The following is a 15,612-nucleotide window of genomic DNA, read 5'->3' on the forward strand; positions in this document are numbered from 1 at the left end:
CCATTCAACTGGTATTATTAGAATTCCGTTACTTCCTTCTATTTTATTTGCACCCTACAGCTAATAGGTGGTTTTCATATTATGTATCAAAATGTGTTTAAAATTGTTATATCAGTCTTATGCCCCTTTCTTCTTTGGCACCTTCTTGGCTCTGCCCTGATTCTACTCCAAGTTCAAAAACTGGGGACACCAGAAGAGGGGATGTGTTCTAATCAGACAGATGGCGGGGATTATATGCTCATTCTCACAGCAGCATTATACGGCCAGCAACATTCAGCCCGTCACTACAAGTTAAGAAAATTTAGTATTCTGGAGAGGGTAAATTTCAGTCTTTGCCCTGCAATCATCTTAAATTAGTGAAAAAAGCTAACTCGTTTCTACCATCGAGAGTAATTGTGGACACTCGTCTCTTCAGTTCCCAAGCACAGCCAGTGGATTGAAATACTGTTCTTATCCATCCACAAACAGCATCACCAAAGCATTCACTCTGAGTGTAGAGCGGTGCAGAGCTGGACAGGGTTAGGCAGGGACAGCCAGAACTTAACAAAAACAACAAGCTAACTTGAATTTCTAACCTAAAGACAACATTTCCCTCAGCTCCAGGGAACACCTTTGGAAAAGGAGTCCTAGGGGATGTTAACATCCTGAGGGGTCTCCCCTGTCATATCGAACTACTCCACTCTTTCCAGCCACTGGAGAATAGGACATTTTGGGGAGAGGTGGCTGGAAGGTCCTCAGCAGGGAGGAGGGCGGGTGTCAGGTGTCAGCTGCAGGCAGTGCCGAGGAAGGCAGAGATAGCTGATGATGACTTTGGGACTCGAATTGTTTTGGTGAAAAGCTAATGCTTCTCTCTGTGGCCAGGCCTGCCCCTCCGTCTTGGCTGTAGGAGAAACAAAGTGAGAGAAGAAAAGAAGAAAGAAAAAAAGGGAGGGGGTGGAAGAGAGAAGAGATGGAAGGGGAAACAGAAATGAAACAGGTGGGGATTGGGGACACTATGCCCTCTCCATTTGGGGAAGCAGAGGCCATTGAGAGATGGAGAAGACTGAATGAACATGACCCCAACCCACCCTTATCCCCACCCTTTTGTAAGCGCAGGCTGTAAAACCAGCCAGTTTCAAACTAGTCAGATGGCTTACTAGGGAAGGGTCTGCTGTCCAGGGTGAGCAACCAACCCGATGGCTGAAATGTCAGTATTAACACAAACATTTCCCAAACAATTCCTACATGTCAGGCGCAGAGCGAGGTAAGCCTCATTACTCCTCCAAAAACTGTCTAGTGGGTCCTGGTTCTAACCCCCTTTACGGAAGATGACACTGCAGCTATATGGCTAAGTAACCAGCTGGGAAATGGCAAATGCAGGCGTTTGAACACAAAGTCCACACTCTTCATCAGACACTAACACACCGAGATTCTCTCCACAACGTCACGATCCAAGTTGCACCGACCCCCAGATTGAATCTGAGTGCTTATTACCGCGAAGATTTTTCATGTCTAACGGGAGAGAGGCAGCATTCGCTCCTGACCACTCGTTTCCATGAAAACCCCCCGAGTGCATTCACACCCCACCACCACCTGAACGCCCTGTATTTGCCCTGGGTGTTGATGTGTCTGCTGTGTGTCCGCGGAGCGTACATGGGCCTGTAACTTCAGATAGGGCAGCTATTTGGCTTTCCCGACCCCCTTCCCCCTTCTGACGGCTTCTGAATGAATGTATTGCTGCTTAAGGTGCTGGCACACAGCTCTGCTGGCTAAGGCCAGCCTGTGCAGGTTGGCAACAACCCTTCTTCCTTAAGTGCTTGTTTTGAAATACCAATTTCTCTAATTTGTGCATTCTCTGCATCCATGACGTTACCTTTTGTTTTCTGCCGGCCAAACCAGAATGGCTAGTGCTGCCTTGCAAAGGAATGAGTCATCACGTAGGCCCTGCAGGACCACTGTCCTTCAGGCAAGAAGTGAACTTAAAGGGACCGTCACTCTGGACTCCTTGCCTCACAAAGTTATACTTCATCCCTGGTGGTCAACAGATTCCAACAGCTGTCTTGCAAGGTCCTTCGGTCGTGTTGAACACCCAGGAGGAAGGCTGGCCCAAGGACTCCCCCTGAAAGCATCTCCTGCCACCACTCCCCTTTGTTCCCCCACCTAAGCCAGGTCCAGGGCGATGACACAGTGTGATGACTAAACCCTGAGTGAGGCCTCATCTGACGGCCTAGTGTTAGATCAGTGCTTCCCTACATGGGGAATGAGTGGAAAATTCCTAACTGGTGCCAAGTACATGAGCTCCTACTTTCACCCCAACGGGCTAAAAATAGACCTCAGTATTAAGCATCCAAACTATCCTAGTGATACAGTCCAGAAATCGCAAAGTCTAAGAAGACCATCCCTCTAAAATGACTGTTTACTCTGAGACAGGCTTAGCTGGAAATGGACATTTGGAGAACATCCATCCACGCCCCAGGCCAGCAGCTGTGTCTCTGTAACTACCACTTTTATTTACTCACGTACGTCTGCTTTACACTCCCAGTTCTCTGTTGTCTGCAGAGGGGTACACTGCATTCACAGATGGAGTCCGAGAGCTGTCCCCCCGAGACCTCCAGCTCTCCCCTCCATCCCCTCCACTAGCCCGCGACAGACCCCTGCAAGTCTGCTACTGGTTCCCACGCTAAGGGCTGCTCACAGACTCTTTCAGGGCAGGCTGAAAAGATAGGAAAGATTAGTTGGGAGTCTTTGGGTTTACATACATATATTTTAAAATTTACATAGAATGCGCCACCTTTAAAAAAATAGTCAGGTGGGAAAGAGGGAGCTGATAAAAACACTCATGCTGCCTTCAGTCTTCTCTAGATACAGAAACCCACAAAGCATACGACCTGCTAATCGTCCCATTAACGGCAAGCAACTGATGTGTGGCTGGGCCCCAAGCAAGCCTGCCACACTGTTACTGTGCGTGCCTGGTCCGTGGGAGCTATCCGCTCAGTGGTGGAGGCCGCACATGGGAACTTGGTGGTGGGAGGAAGTGAAAAGCCTGTCCAGTTAGCATCATCATGTGGTTCTTGGTGGGCATCAGCCATCTAAGAAGCCCCTCCTTAAATCAGAAACCAATGGAACAGCCTGTTTATTATTAAAACTGAATGTAGGGTGAAACTGAGGTGCTTTCACCACAACTAATCCATAAATAGGAAATGTATACCAAACAACACATTTTTACTGACTGCCTACTATGTGCCAGGCAGAATATTTCTGCTTTAAGGAGCATTAGAGTCTCCTAGAGTCAGTAAATGAATAAGCAATTATAAAACAATATGACTCACTGGAGCAGGGCTGGCTTGGCGATTTCCTGAGACCAAAGGATGAATAAACAGGAGGACATGAAGGGAGCTCCCCAGGCCAAGACCCGGAGACCTGGCGGTTCTTTCTGGGAGCCTCTCACCCACATCAGATGGGCCCTTTTCTTTTCCTCGCCAAGTCTATGCCTCTGCTCTGATTCTCCCGGCAAAAATTCCTGATTGGCTACAACGGGTACCGATGGTAATTTCATAAAATTCACTGCAGTTTTCACTCTCAGCTCCCTCTTCCTCACCTGGTATTTTTTAAAAAGGTGGGGCATATATGAAGATCAGACAATTAAATTCGCGACCTTTCCACCACGTAAATACACGGTGGAAAGTTTGTGAACTTACTTGTCCGACTTTGTATATGTAAATTAAAAAATATATATATGTGTAAGCCCAAAGACTCCCAATTAATCTTTCCTATCTTTTTAGCCTGCCCTGAAACCACTGCAGATCGGGAAAATTCAACCACCTAAGCTGGGCCACTTTTTCCCAGGCTAAGCAAAAGAAGCACAACAGGGAGCTGAATAAGAGATCTATAGAATTCTGGTATTTGAGGAATCACCCATATACTTTTTATTGTGCATTTTTGAAATTCAAAGTAACATACATACACATGAAATTACACAGAGGTTAAATTAATTTTTCATTCTTCCCAGAAACAATATTACTTTTCACTTCAGGCTCCACGAGTTCAGGTTGGGATTTAATTCTACCTGGTAGAACTTGGTCTTATAGGGAAAGATTTTTCTCTTGTAATTCAAAATGAACCAGCCATAAGGAGACATCAACAGAACTTCTAAGTCTTAAGCATTGTTTTCACATGCCTTTGGTGAATGCCATATTCATTTTCAATATCAATTTTGTGAAGATTGGCCAGATTCATAATGTAACTGTGGAAAATTCCTTTGGGAGGTGGACTGACCTTTTGTTTTTCATTTCAATTATTATGGCTTTAAGGCAGCAACCTATGCCATGCTTTGACTTAATCAGTGAGTATTATTTTTTCACATATAATTAATACAGACCACCGTATTTTTGCATCTGCTTTTCTATGCTGACATGAAATTTAATATAGACTGACCAAAGGGAAAGTTTCATTCACATTTAATGTCTACTTGTGTGAAAAATGAGTATCTTGTTTTAAAAATCAGAATGATTAAACTTAGTGCTTAATTCCAGCCGTTGCCCTTGTGCATGCTAGAGAGAGTCAGTGGTTACAAAAACAACTAGTTTACCCAAGAGGCTGCAGTGAACCGGGGAACGAACGTCATGCCCTACCTGGGTTACTAAAGAACAATTCGAGGGGACAGAGAATATGGGGCCCAAAGAGAAGGAATGGGACTCCCAATGTAATGCTGGGAAATCCTGGGTCTCAGAGTGAGCAAAACGAAGGAAAATTAGCTACTACCATGATTTTTCATCCATTTATGAATCACTTGCGGAGTTTCTTGATCTTTCTGGATTCTATCTGATCACCTTCCCAAATTTATTACTGTCAGATCACCCACGCATACCTGAGAGGAACAGTCAGAGGCCCTCTCCCAACTCCCTCCCCTACCAAGAATTTAGAGAAAAGGGAAATAAGATAGTCTATGAGATTATAATAATCACAGAAAAGGGTAGGGTCGAGATGTGCAAATTAACCTCTAAAGGGACAAGGCAGAAACCAAACCAGCAAGTCAAGGTGAACAATGCAAAGGGAGCTTAGAAGAAGCCATAACAATCACACAGCCTTCTCAGCTGCATGAAGGTCAGACTTCAGGGTTGATGGCTCATGGACACCCTAGGCTCTGTGGCCACTGAATGCCTAAATATTGTGGCTCAGATTCCATTCTCATCAAAGCGTCTGATGATGCTAGATGTTGACACTGAAAAGAAATAACAAGTTTCTTGGGCTAGTTATCACTCATTTGCTTGTCAGTTCTATTTCTTACTGTTAAAAAGCAAGTTGGCATTCTAGTTTATACAGCTAGTTTATTTCTCTTCGTAACTCAACGCCCCTAAAAGCGGTCTGCTCTGGCAGGTTAAGGGTAAGGAGTTTCCGAACACACAGAGCTGCTGGCTTGATCCAGGAATGAACTCTTTGGGATCCATCTGGGTGTCCCAAAGGCCTCACTGGGGCATACTTTTCCTTTCAAAAGTCTTTCTAAAGATTGCCATTCTGCTCTGTGTATAAAAAAGCAGCTCTAATAAATGTGAAAGAAAGTAACCTCACAGGGTGATGGGATCATAAATCCCTAACTGGCCAGGTCACAGTGGGTAGTTATGTCCTACGCCTGTAATAAGCCAGCCTTATCCACTGTTCTTGCATATCTAGGCTAACACACCTTTGAAATGCCAAACTCATCCTCTTTTTCAGACCCCACAGAGGCGTGACCACCCTGAAGAGAGCAATCCTCCTGTTAACTATCCTGTATCTTGCTTTCTCCCACCTTCGTGTAATCTTCCTTACACTTCCTCCTTTAAGTCCCAATGTATAAAAAGAAACTGCAAAACTGTCGTTCTCAGGAGCATTTGAGACCTTGCTTCCCAGCACGTTATCAGTTTGGCTCAAATACTCTTCTACAAATTTTTTACAGGTCTGGACATTTCTTACATTGACAGCCCAAAAGGCCAAGATAGATCCCTACTTCTTGTTAACACAGGTTGAAAAACCTGGGCCTGGCTTTCAGCCTGGAAGATATCTCCCCACAGTTCCCATATGCTCAGCTTCCCACAGTGTTTATCCTCTTCTTCCATCAAACTCAGCCAAAACACCTCATGCCTACCTTCTTCTCACCAGTTCATCAAAATACCTCCCCATTCCTCAAAGTCCAATTCATGTTCCACTTGTTCCAAAAAACCTTGCGTATGATCCCAGCACTGATTTCTCCTTTCACTAAGTTCCAGAAACAGGTATGGTCAGAACCACATACCTTCACTTAATTATACTCCACTCTTGTACTAATGTTTGAATTGCTCTTTATGTGTTATTGTTGCCTACTTGTCATAATTTCTCCAAAAAAGGTAGCAGTACAATTAAACAAATAACTGGTAAACTCCATTGGGCAAAATGTGCCTTTTAAGAAATCTTTGATAGTCCCCATAATATCTACTCACAGAGCCAAGCAGTAATAAATATTGTCAATAAACAGGTTTTACAAAAGTTGTAAACACATAAGCACAATCAGCTCTTAAAACCCATTTGTTCATTTAACACATTTTTATTCTTTATACTCTAGGCAAGATGCTATAGTTTCTCCCAACAAATTAATGCTAAAGAAGCCTCTTCAGATTTGTATTTCTTATCTCCATCTCTGAAACTGAGTGCTGAAAAGTATCTTTAATTGTCCTATCATTTTTTTCAGAACATCTTGAGCTGCACCCTGATCAAACTGTTAAAAAAGTTATTTTTCATTTCTCAAAATTAAGTTTTTAATTTTGTATCCATGTAAAGTTCTCAGGAAATGTTTCTTTATTTTTTTTAAGGGTTATTAAGCTGTGCTAAATTATCCAGAAACAACTTTACAAACAACTTTATCAGGCCTCTTTCAATGCTGCTGCTGCGGTTCTTAGAGCTGATTAACGGACTACAGGATTTTATTGTAAGATTTAAAGGGATCCCCTAACACCCCTCAAGGGAATGCAGGTAACTACTGAATAAACAAATGATTTTGGCACATTGCCTGTGAAGATCTCCGGAAAAGTGGGCAACTAAATAAAACAATGATTTTCTTTTAATTTCAGAAAAGAAAGCCCTTAGTTCCTAAAATGAGCACCCATGAATACCTATGTACAACTTCTCCATCAGGAATACCGTTCAAAAACATAGCAAAGAAAAGTCAAGTGTGGGTGTAAACATAGTGAGAAAATTGGTAGAGGCAGTATAAGCTTTTAAGCTTTCATCAGTAAAAAAATAATTTGTATTGAGTTGGAAGTTTCAAAACTAAAACGTTTGAAAGTTACTTAAACATCCCACTGTTAAAGAGATGAAATAACATTTAGTTATCTTCCAAAATCCCCGAATGAAAAAGAATGACACAGGGATCATTATTTTCAAGAATTTGATTTGAAACAAAAAAGGACAGTTTCACTTTAAAACTTTTTCCTCAAAAAAGGTCTGCATATTACAGCTTCTATTTCTACAAATTTTGTACAAAGGTTTAGTAATATTAAAATATTTTATATGTAGCAAATGCTTCCCTTTTATTATAACTATAATTATAAGTTTTCCTTCAACACCTTTTTGTGACTAGTTCTCTTGAAAAAAAGGGCTTCATCACTTCAGTGTTAGATTTGCAAACCATCGCATGAAAATGTTTTGTATTTCTATTTGTTAAAAGCACACAAATGTGTACATAAACACAGCAAAAGGCAAACCCATTGAAATAGTTATTTCTATTGGAACAAAAGTACTAGGTGACTTAAGATACCCCTTTAATTTTCCTCAGTGGTACTCCCAGGTCAGAGCTCATAAACAGAACTGAACGCTAAGATGTTCCCAAGTGACCTCCTTGTAATGAGTTTTATATTAAGCCATATATTTCCCTTCACCTGGTTCCATACTATACCTTGAGCTGTCTATACGGCTGATTTTCACATGGGTAGAGGCAATTTCAACCCCTTGTTAAATAAATCCCACTTCATGCATCTTTGAGAAATCCAAACGAACAGGAGAATGAAACATATTACAGAGACAAGATTTCTTGCCAACACATTTCCAATAGTAAATTAAAGCATGTCCTAATCCGTCTGCAAGCTCACAGGCAAACGCCAAAAGCAAAGAAAGGCTGGGTGCAGCAATTGTCATACAATTCTCGCTTGCATTCCATGTCCAGCACCCTGGCTGTGAGTTTCCTCGCACGAGGGACCTGAACACACCCACAGACACTGGCTGGTGACTTTTCAGCTCTGTGTTATTCCCCTCGTGCAATGCAAAGAAACACAGAGAGAAGCACTGCACCGGTGCTTTCTTCTCTGCCCTTAAGAAGATAAATTACACGGATGGACGCTCTTTGTGAGAAAGAGCGGTAAACTTTCAAAGTTAGCAGCGGGCAGAGAGGAACATGCCTGGCTAAATGAACTCCCCCCTTGAGTATCTCTGGTCTCACAGGTGCATTAAATGCACTAAGAATATTCCAAGGATTTCTTGGCAGTTGGGGTTTCAAGATGTTTGAGCAGAGCCCGACTGTTGTTTCTGGGAAAAGCAACAGTTACATCCGAGGCTGCAGGAGCCCAGAGTTACGTAAGGCACCGCATAGCGAAGGAGAGCAGCGCGCTGGAACCGGGAGGGACAGCCTCCTGCTCACCAACAAAGGGGAGAGGGACCCAGGTGGCAGCGCAGGCAGTCTCCGTGCCCTTCCGAGGGGGGAGGGGAGAAGAGAGAGAGGGAAGGCAAAGTACCGTCTTGTCCAGGCACTGAAGGCAGATATAAGGCTTGCAGCCGCCGTGGCCCATCCCGGCGGCCGGCTGGCCCTGGGACCGCCTTCATTCAACGCGTCAGCGGTAATTCCTCAGGCGAGGTGATGGCTCACACCGAAGGGGCGCGCCTGGAGCTGTCACAACCTCCACGTGGTCCCCATCGGCTACCTTATTTCTCCTAATAACTTCGGGAATCCGAGAGCCAGAAGAGCCGGAGGAGGGGCGCCCGGCGCAGCGTTTCGCTCCCGCTGCGGGAGAGGGAGGGCGGGGGCCCGAGAGGGAGGGGACAGGCGGAGGGAGGGTCCCTCGGCCCCCGGAATGCTCAGGACGAGGCCCGTCCACAGCCGCGGAACAGAGGAGCGTGTAGCAGTGCCGTCTCCCCGGAGGACGGCCAGCCCGCTGGAGCTGGAGCCGCTGCCTGCGCGGCAGACGCGCCCGGAGAGGGCGCCGGGGGCGGCCCCGAGCCTGGGCTTCCGCGGGCCCCCGCGCCCAGGGCCGTGGAGGCAGCCGACGCAGGCCCGGCTCTGCTCAGACGCGGGCGTGCTCTTCTCCTGAAGCGTACACGCAGTGTGACCGTGCTGTGCACGGCCTCTCCTCCTGTCCCTCCTCCTCGCCCGGTGTCGGCTGCCTCTGGGACCGATTACTCATTTTCAAATTTGTGTGCCGGGAGCAATTTTTGCCTTGTTTGATGAAATCTTTACATTTGAAATATAATTGTGAAATTGCTTGCCTAGGCACACATTCACAAACCATTCAAGTGGCCTGAGTAATTAAAATTGGGGTTTGAGGCAGACATTTCTCCCCGCATGTCAACATAAAAGCCGGAGAGAACTTGATCTTTCTGGGCAATTTGTAATTTTTCAAATAGTTAAAAATCAAAAAGGGAAGGCGGTAGGGAGCCAAAGGTTTTTCCAAAAGAGATGTGGCATTTAAAAATGTATTTATGCAATCCTGAATGTAAAGATGGGGATATTTACAAGATTAACTTTGTATTTCCTGACACCTCAAAGGAGAAATCCTGAAATCTATCACCTGCAGAAACATACAATTAGATTTTTGCCCATTAAATTTGCCTAAGGCTATAAGCAGCCAATAGTTGTTCACATTAGATAATTTTACTAACTTGAGATTTTCCAAACAGATTTTAATTGAGTAGCATAGAAGACAGCAAGGATATTTGATGACCAAATAAGAACAGACTGGAATGTTTGCCCTAAACTTGAAAGAATACACTCACATCTTCCTTGTAAGCTAACAAGTAAATTAGCCCAGTGCATTGGGTGGGCAATATAGCTGTCCCTCCCAACATGAGAATGTACATACCCTTTGAGCTGCCATTGCCTCTGTCCCACAACAGTACCTAAACAGGCAGGGGGGAAGTATGCCCGAGGGGATTCAGTTTAGCATTGTTCGGACCCGCAGAGAAATGGAAACAAGCTTAGATGCCCAACACCTTCCCACAGCATGGAAAGGTGATATACTATCGAGGGGAAAACAAACTTTTTAAAACACAAAGCGAAACTGGACTCACACATACATCTGTCTAGAATAAAGCTTTTTGGAAAGAGACACACTTTTCATATAATAGCAGCCCTCCCTTCGGGAATGAGAAATAGGGGTCAGGGAATAAATTTCCACGTTTTACCCTCTTGCCAGCATTTGTTATTTTGCTTGTTTTACAATGAGGTGTAGGAAGGAGGCAGCAACCACTGCCTGGGCTCTGTGATGTCAGGAGTACAGAGCGCCTCCCTCGCACACAGGCTTGCCCTTCTCAGCAATGAGCTTTGAGGGAGAGAAGCTCACAGGACCTTGAACTTGAACCTGGGCTGAGGGCTGTTTCTGGGATTTTTGAAACCTTGTGAGAAAAACTTTATATTGCAAGAAGCGGTGCCCTGGGGCACCCACGTTTGCAGCATGAGTCCCTGCAGGCAAAAGGTGGAAGCAACCCAAGTATCCATCAATGGAGAACAGACAGACGAAATGTGTTCCATCCATACCATGGAATGTCATTCAGCCTCTGAAAAGGAAGGAAATCCTGTCACCTGCTACAACATGGATGAACCTTGAGGACATGTTGCTAATGAAATGGGCCACTCATAAAAGACAAATACTGTGTGATTCCACTGATATGAGGGACCTAGAGCTGTCAAATCCATAGAGACAGAAGCAGAATGGCGGCTGCCAGGGGCAGGGGGAGGTGGAGATGGGGACTTAGTGTTTCTTGGGGACAGAATTACAGTTTTGCAAGATGAAAAGAATTCTAGAGATTGGGTTGCAGAATAATGTGACTGTACTGAATGCTATTGAACTGTACACATACATGGTTAAAATGGTAAAAAAAAAAATTCATGTGTATTTGATCACAATTAAAAACACCAAATGCGGTGGCTTGCATTCACCTGGAGGCAGAAGGTCCCTGCCCAGTAGATCAAGATAAAGCACAGGCCCTGCTGTGGAAGGAGCCGGGGGGATGGGAGGCTCCAAGAAGCTCAACTCTCCCCAGTAATGTGAAGAACGCTTCCTCGGAGCAGAGTTGCCTTTCCACACTTTAGGCAGCGGTTTCTTTCTAAATTAGGATTTAGATTGCACCTTACTAGCAAACTACTGCTCGTTTTTGGACAATGTAGGAGAGGGCTTGGTCACCCAGATTAGGGTGACACCGGGGAGGCTGCCCAGAGAAGGAAGACAGTCAGTTTCTCTCCTTGTCCACAGAGGGCGCCACAGAGCGCGGGGCCGGGGTTGGCTCAGTCCATCCGAGAAGGCCTCGCTGAAATCGCACACAGATCTCAGAGCAAATAACCCAGATTTTGAGAAATGTACCAGCGTCTTAGAATTCTGCAGTATTTGTTTGTTTATATGTTGAAAAAACGTTAAACATACTGAAAAATAGAGTGATAAATACAAAGGGCCTTTATATACCCATTTCAGCTTTCAACAGTCATCAAGATTTTGGCACATTTCTTTCCTCTGAACTTTTAAAACTTTTTTTCATATATCCAATCACCCAGTTCCATCAATTATCAAAATTTTGTCTCTTTATTTTCGCCTGTGCCTTTTCTTTTAAAATGTACTAAAGTATTTTAAAGCAAAACCCTACATACTTTAGTATGCACCGTTGAAAATTATGAACATTTTTACATAACCCCAATGCCATTAAAACATCGAACAAAATTGACATTTCCTTGGCATCTAATACCTAAATCCAAAACAAAATTTCCCTGGTTTCTGAAAGAAAATTAGTTTACAGTTGGTTTTCTTGAATTAGGACTCAAACTACATCTACATGTAATATTAGGTATTGAGTCTCTTAGCCTTTTTAACCAACAGGGGGTCCGCCCCTGCCCTTCCTTTCCCTGTGTCACTGACGTGTTTGGAAAACGGATCAGCTGGCTTGCAGAATGTCCCATATTCTGGAGATGCCTCTCTGCTTCCTTGTAATGTCCTTTTACTCCCCCTACGTCCCTGTAAGTGACATTTATTCCTGGGGCTGGATGAGATTCAGGCCCAATTTCTTTGGCCCAATACCTCAGATGTGACATTGTGGGCATCCAATTGCCGCCTAACAGGAAGCACACCACAACTGGGTGTTGCATTTTTAGTGCAGCTATCCTGGCTCAAATGGGACAGCCTCCTCCACTCCATCATCAAGTTCCCGGCAACCTTTCATTTAGTGATTTCAGCTGTGAATGATTATTACCCGAATCAATTATTTCATTGGAAGTTACAGGATCTGATTCTATCACCCTTTGGCATGTATTAGCTGGAGTTTTTGTGTGAGGAAAGAATTTTTCATCATCAACTAGGGTGATGTCAATACAGTTTATACAGGAAAGAGGATAAATGCTTAGTCCTTTCCCCTTAAGCACCTATTCTCTGAATGAAACTTGCTGTTGCCATGGTATCCGAAGAGGTTTGCTTTCTTTTACTTTTTCAAAACACCGTTATGAACTCATGTTTTTATGTTAATACACAATGTATTCTAATGAGTTACCTTTATTATTCTTATCTCATCTATCGCCAATGGGAACACCTTGTTGGTCCCTGTGTCTGTTTGACACAACTCATTCGTCTACCTTCCTTGCTTTCTGACACAACACGGTACTCTAGGCTCATCTTGAGTATTTCTGCTACAGGCCTGGACAGCCATTCCCTCCAGCAGTTCCTCCCAGCTGGGAATGGAAATTAGATACCACGATCTGATCCGAGGCTGTGGGCTGTCTTTTTAGAGCCCCCTGGTAGGAGTGACAGGACCCTTGAAGGAAGTGATCCTTCCCACAAACAAAAGTCCTTGGAAGAGCCACTGAAGAATGCAGGATGGGGTCTTAGGCTGGGGTGAGAAAGCAACAGCTCCTTTTCATGGGGTGTTTAGAAGAAGAAAATGCTCAATGAAAGTCACTTTGAGGGAGACAAACTGGACCCTATCACACGGTGGCAAGCCACGGCGTCAGGGGAGGCAGCTTCTGACATCAACATCTTCTAAGCAGTCCCGAAAGTGCTTGGATATCTGAGAAAAGACTGAACTCATTGAAGGCACATAGCTGGGGGGTTAGACTATTGTGATTTGGCACAAAAGGAACCTGTGACCTCACAGGCTGATGAAATCTGGGAACTTTTTTGTTCTTAGTATTTTTTAAAGTTGGAGATGGTTTTTATTCCAGGTTTATTTTCTTGCATTGGAGGAGAATGAATATTTAGAAAAGTTATATGGAGGTCTATTGGTATATCTTCAGAGAAAACCTACAAACACTGTGTCTTGGAGCAATCACGAATAATGAATGTTAACTGGGCATTAACAGATGCCAGGCATTGTACTTAAAGAGGGCATGCAATATCTCATGTGACTCTCACAAAACAATGTGAAATAAGCCTTGTCATCATCCCCATTTTGCAGATGTGAAAACTGAGGCGCAGAGGTTGCACAACCTGTCAGGTATACACAAAGCTAGGAAATGATCGACCGGGGTCTTGAACTCAGACCTGACTGGAAAGTTTTTGTCCTTGGCCACTATGCTCACCAATTACATGGCAATTGTTGAGCTTTTTAGTGTGGAAGGCCTCCATAACGGCAAGTTTGTAAGTTGGTAATCTGGATGAGGACTCTGAGCATATAAAAATGTAAAAGGAAATTCAAACACATTTATGACAATGTCCCACATTTTCTGATCTTGGAACAAGAGGCTTACTGCATTTTTCTTTTTAAATGTACGTTTACAAACCAATATGCAAATATCTTAAACTGACATAGGAGAAGCCATGTGTGCAAGTCAGTGTTAAAGTGTTCAATTTTATTATCTCTGTTTCTCTGTCTTCAGCTTGGACTTCCTTACCCAACCCCCACCCCAACCACCCCTGTCAGACTCAAGTCTCCTCCTGCGCAAACTTGACTCCCCAGTCCGGTGAGCACCACTCCACTTCCTTTGTCTGGTCCTCCCATTTGGAGTGAATTTTCTCCTTTTCTGTGATTTCCTGCCATTCTGTATATTTGCTCTTGTTAGCGACATTCTGCTTCATGTAATAATAATTGCTTACATCTGTTTCCCCCCAAATATCACGGCCCCCTTGCTGTGCCTCGCTCACTTTCACACCCACAACATTAGATCTGCCTTGAGAATAGGTCTCAGTGACCGTTCCCTGAGCTGATACGAGGTGGGTCCTGGAGGAGTCCATGGAGTAAAGGTGGCTTCTGGCCAGGGAGCATTTGGTATTTTGTGTCACTTGCGAGCCAGGGCACCATTTGCATGAGGTCCACGTGATAGAAATTATATCTGTGTCTCACTAGTTATTTCCAAAGAAAACCAGGAAGAATGATCATGAGAGAGGCTCTTACAGATTGTCAAGGCAACCATGTGTTTATTTTGGTTCCTCATTTTTCCATGTGTCTAAAATATGAGCTGGAGCTCTTGCACTGGAGTTTTTAGTAAAGGGGACCGCCAGGAAAATATGCGTAGCTTTCACCAAACACCATTCACCTAGAGGTTTTAGTGAGGTGAAAACAGGCTGGAAAGGGAAAATGCAAAGCAGAAATCTTTAAACTGGAGGTGATGGGTGGTCGCCATCATCTGCACACAGACAACAGAGGTTCTAAAACACCTTTGATGGGCTCACCAGGATTTAGAATATTAAAGGACTAAAAAAAAGGACCTATGTGCTATTCTGTTCTTACATACTTGTCAAAAGAGAACCGTGAAAAATGTCACTTTTCTGTAATACCCAAGGAGGAAGGTTGCTACTTATGTGGGACAACCTTTTTTCTGTCTGTTGATCTTTGACAGTACTTTTATTTTTTTTCCTTTTAAGTCAGTGACTAGGATGATTGCAGGAGAGGTATCCTCCTTAAGTTTCTGCATAATGTTCAGAAGAGTTGACTACTCTCGGAAGAGAAGTGAAATTCACAATGATTTCTACTACCTGTGGATACATAACTGGGCACAACTGGATAACTGACAGGAAGCTCAGATACAGAGACAGGGAACACTTGGCAAAGCTCCAAGGTGTATCTGTCTCTTTGACACATATCAGAATGAGAAGGATGACCACAGGACTATAAGATGAATATCAATCAACAGTGTGACTACCATTACAAAGGAGGGAAGAAAGAACCTGGACACTGAAATGGTGTCTGTAACCAATCAAGGTGTCTGTTCCAGGGCTCTGATAATCTTTGCTATCCGTGACAAAACAGCAGTCTCCCCAGTAACAGACTGGGGCCACTGCTGAAAAGGGAGTAACATATCACTGATCTCAGCATATGGCTTCTTACCTTGGGTAAGACCAGTCCCCAACCCCCTAACCAGATTGAGGTTCTCCCAGACACTTCTCCTCTTTTGTAGCATTTCTTACCGTGGCAATTAATAGTTATCTGATCTGTTTGTCTAATGTC

General features: G+C 44.0%; 1 protein-coding gene across 4 annotated transcripts in view; it reads right to left on the minus strand.

Annotated features, from left to right (window-relative positions):
- MTUS2 (microtubule associated scaffold protein 2) overlaps nucleotides 1-15,612 on the minus strand; it is a 533,984-nt gene that overhangs the window by 57,232 nt on the left and 461,140 nt on the right. Inside the window, exon 1 of one of the 4 annotated variants that reach the window (XM_081046100.1) lies at nucleotides 8,715-9,274. The exons of the other annotated variants lie outside the window; for them this stretch is intronic. Within the exon in view, the coding sequence (XP_080902226.1) occupies nucleotides 8,715-8,768 (54 nt within the window). The 5' untranslated portion in view covers nucleotides 8,769-9,274. Of the gene's footprint in view, nucleotides 1-8,714; nucleotides 9,275-15,612 lie in introns of those variants that run through there. 4 annotated transcript variants of the gene reach the window in all.

The sequence above is a fragment of the Rhinolophus hipposideros genome (assembly GCF_964194185.1).
Source record: "Rhinolophus hipposideros genome assembly, chromosome: 4".
Classification (NCBI taxonomy): domain Eukaryota; kingdom Metazoa; phylum Chordata; class Mammalia; order Chiroptera; family Rhinolophidae; genus Rhinolophus; species Rhinolophus hipposideros.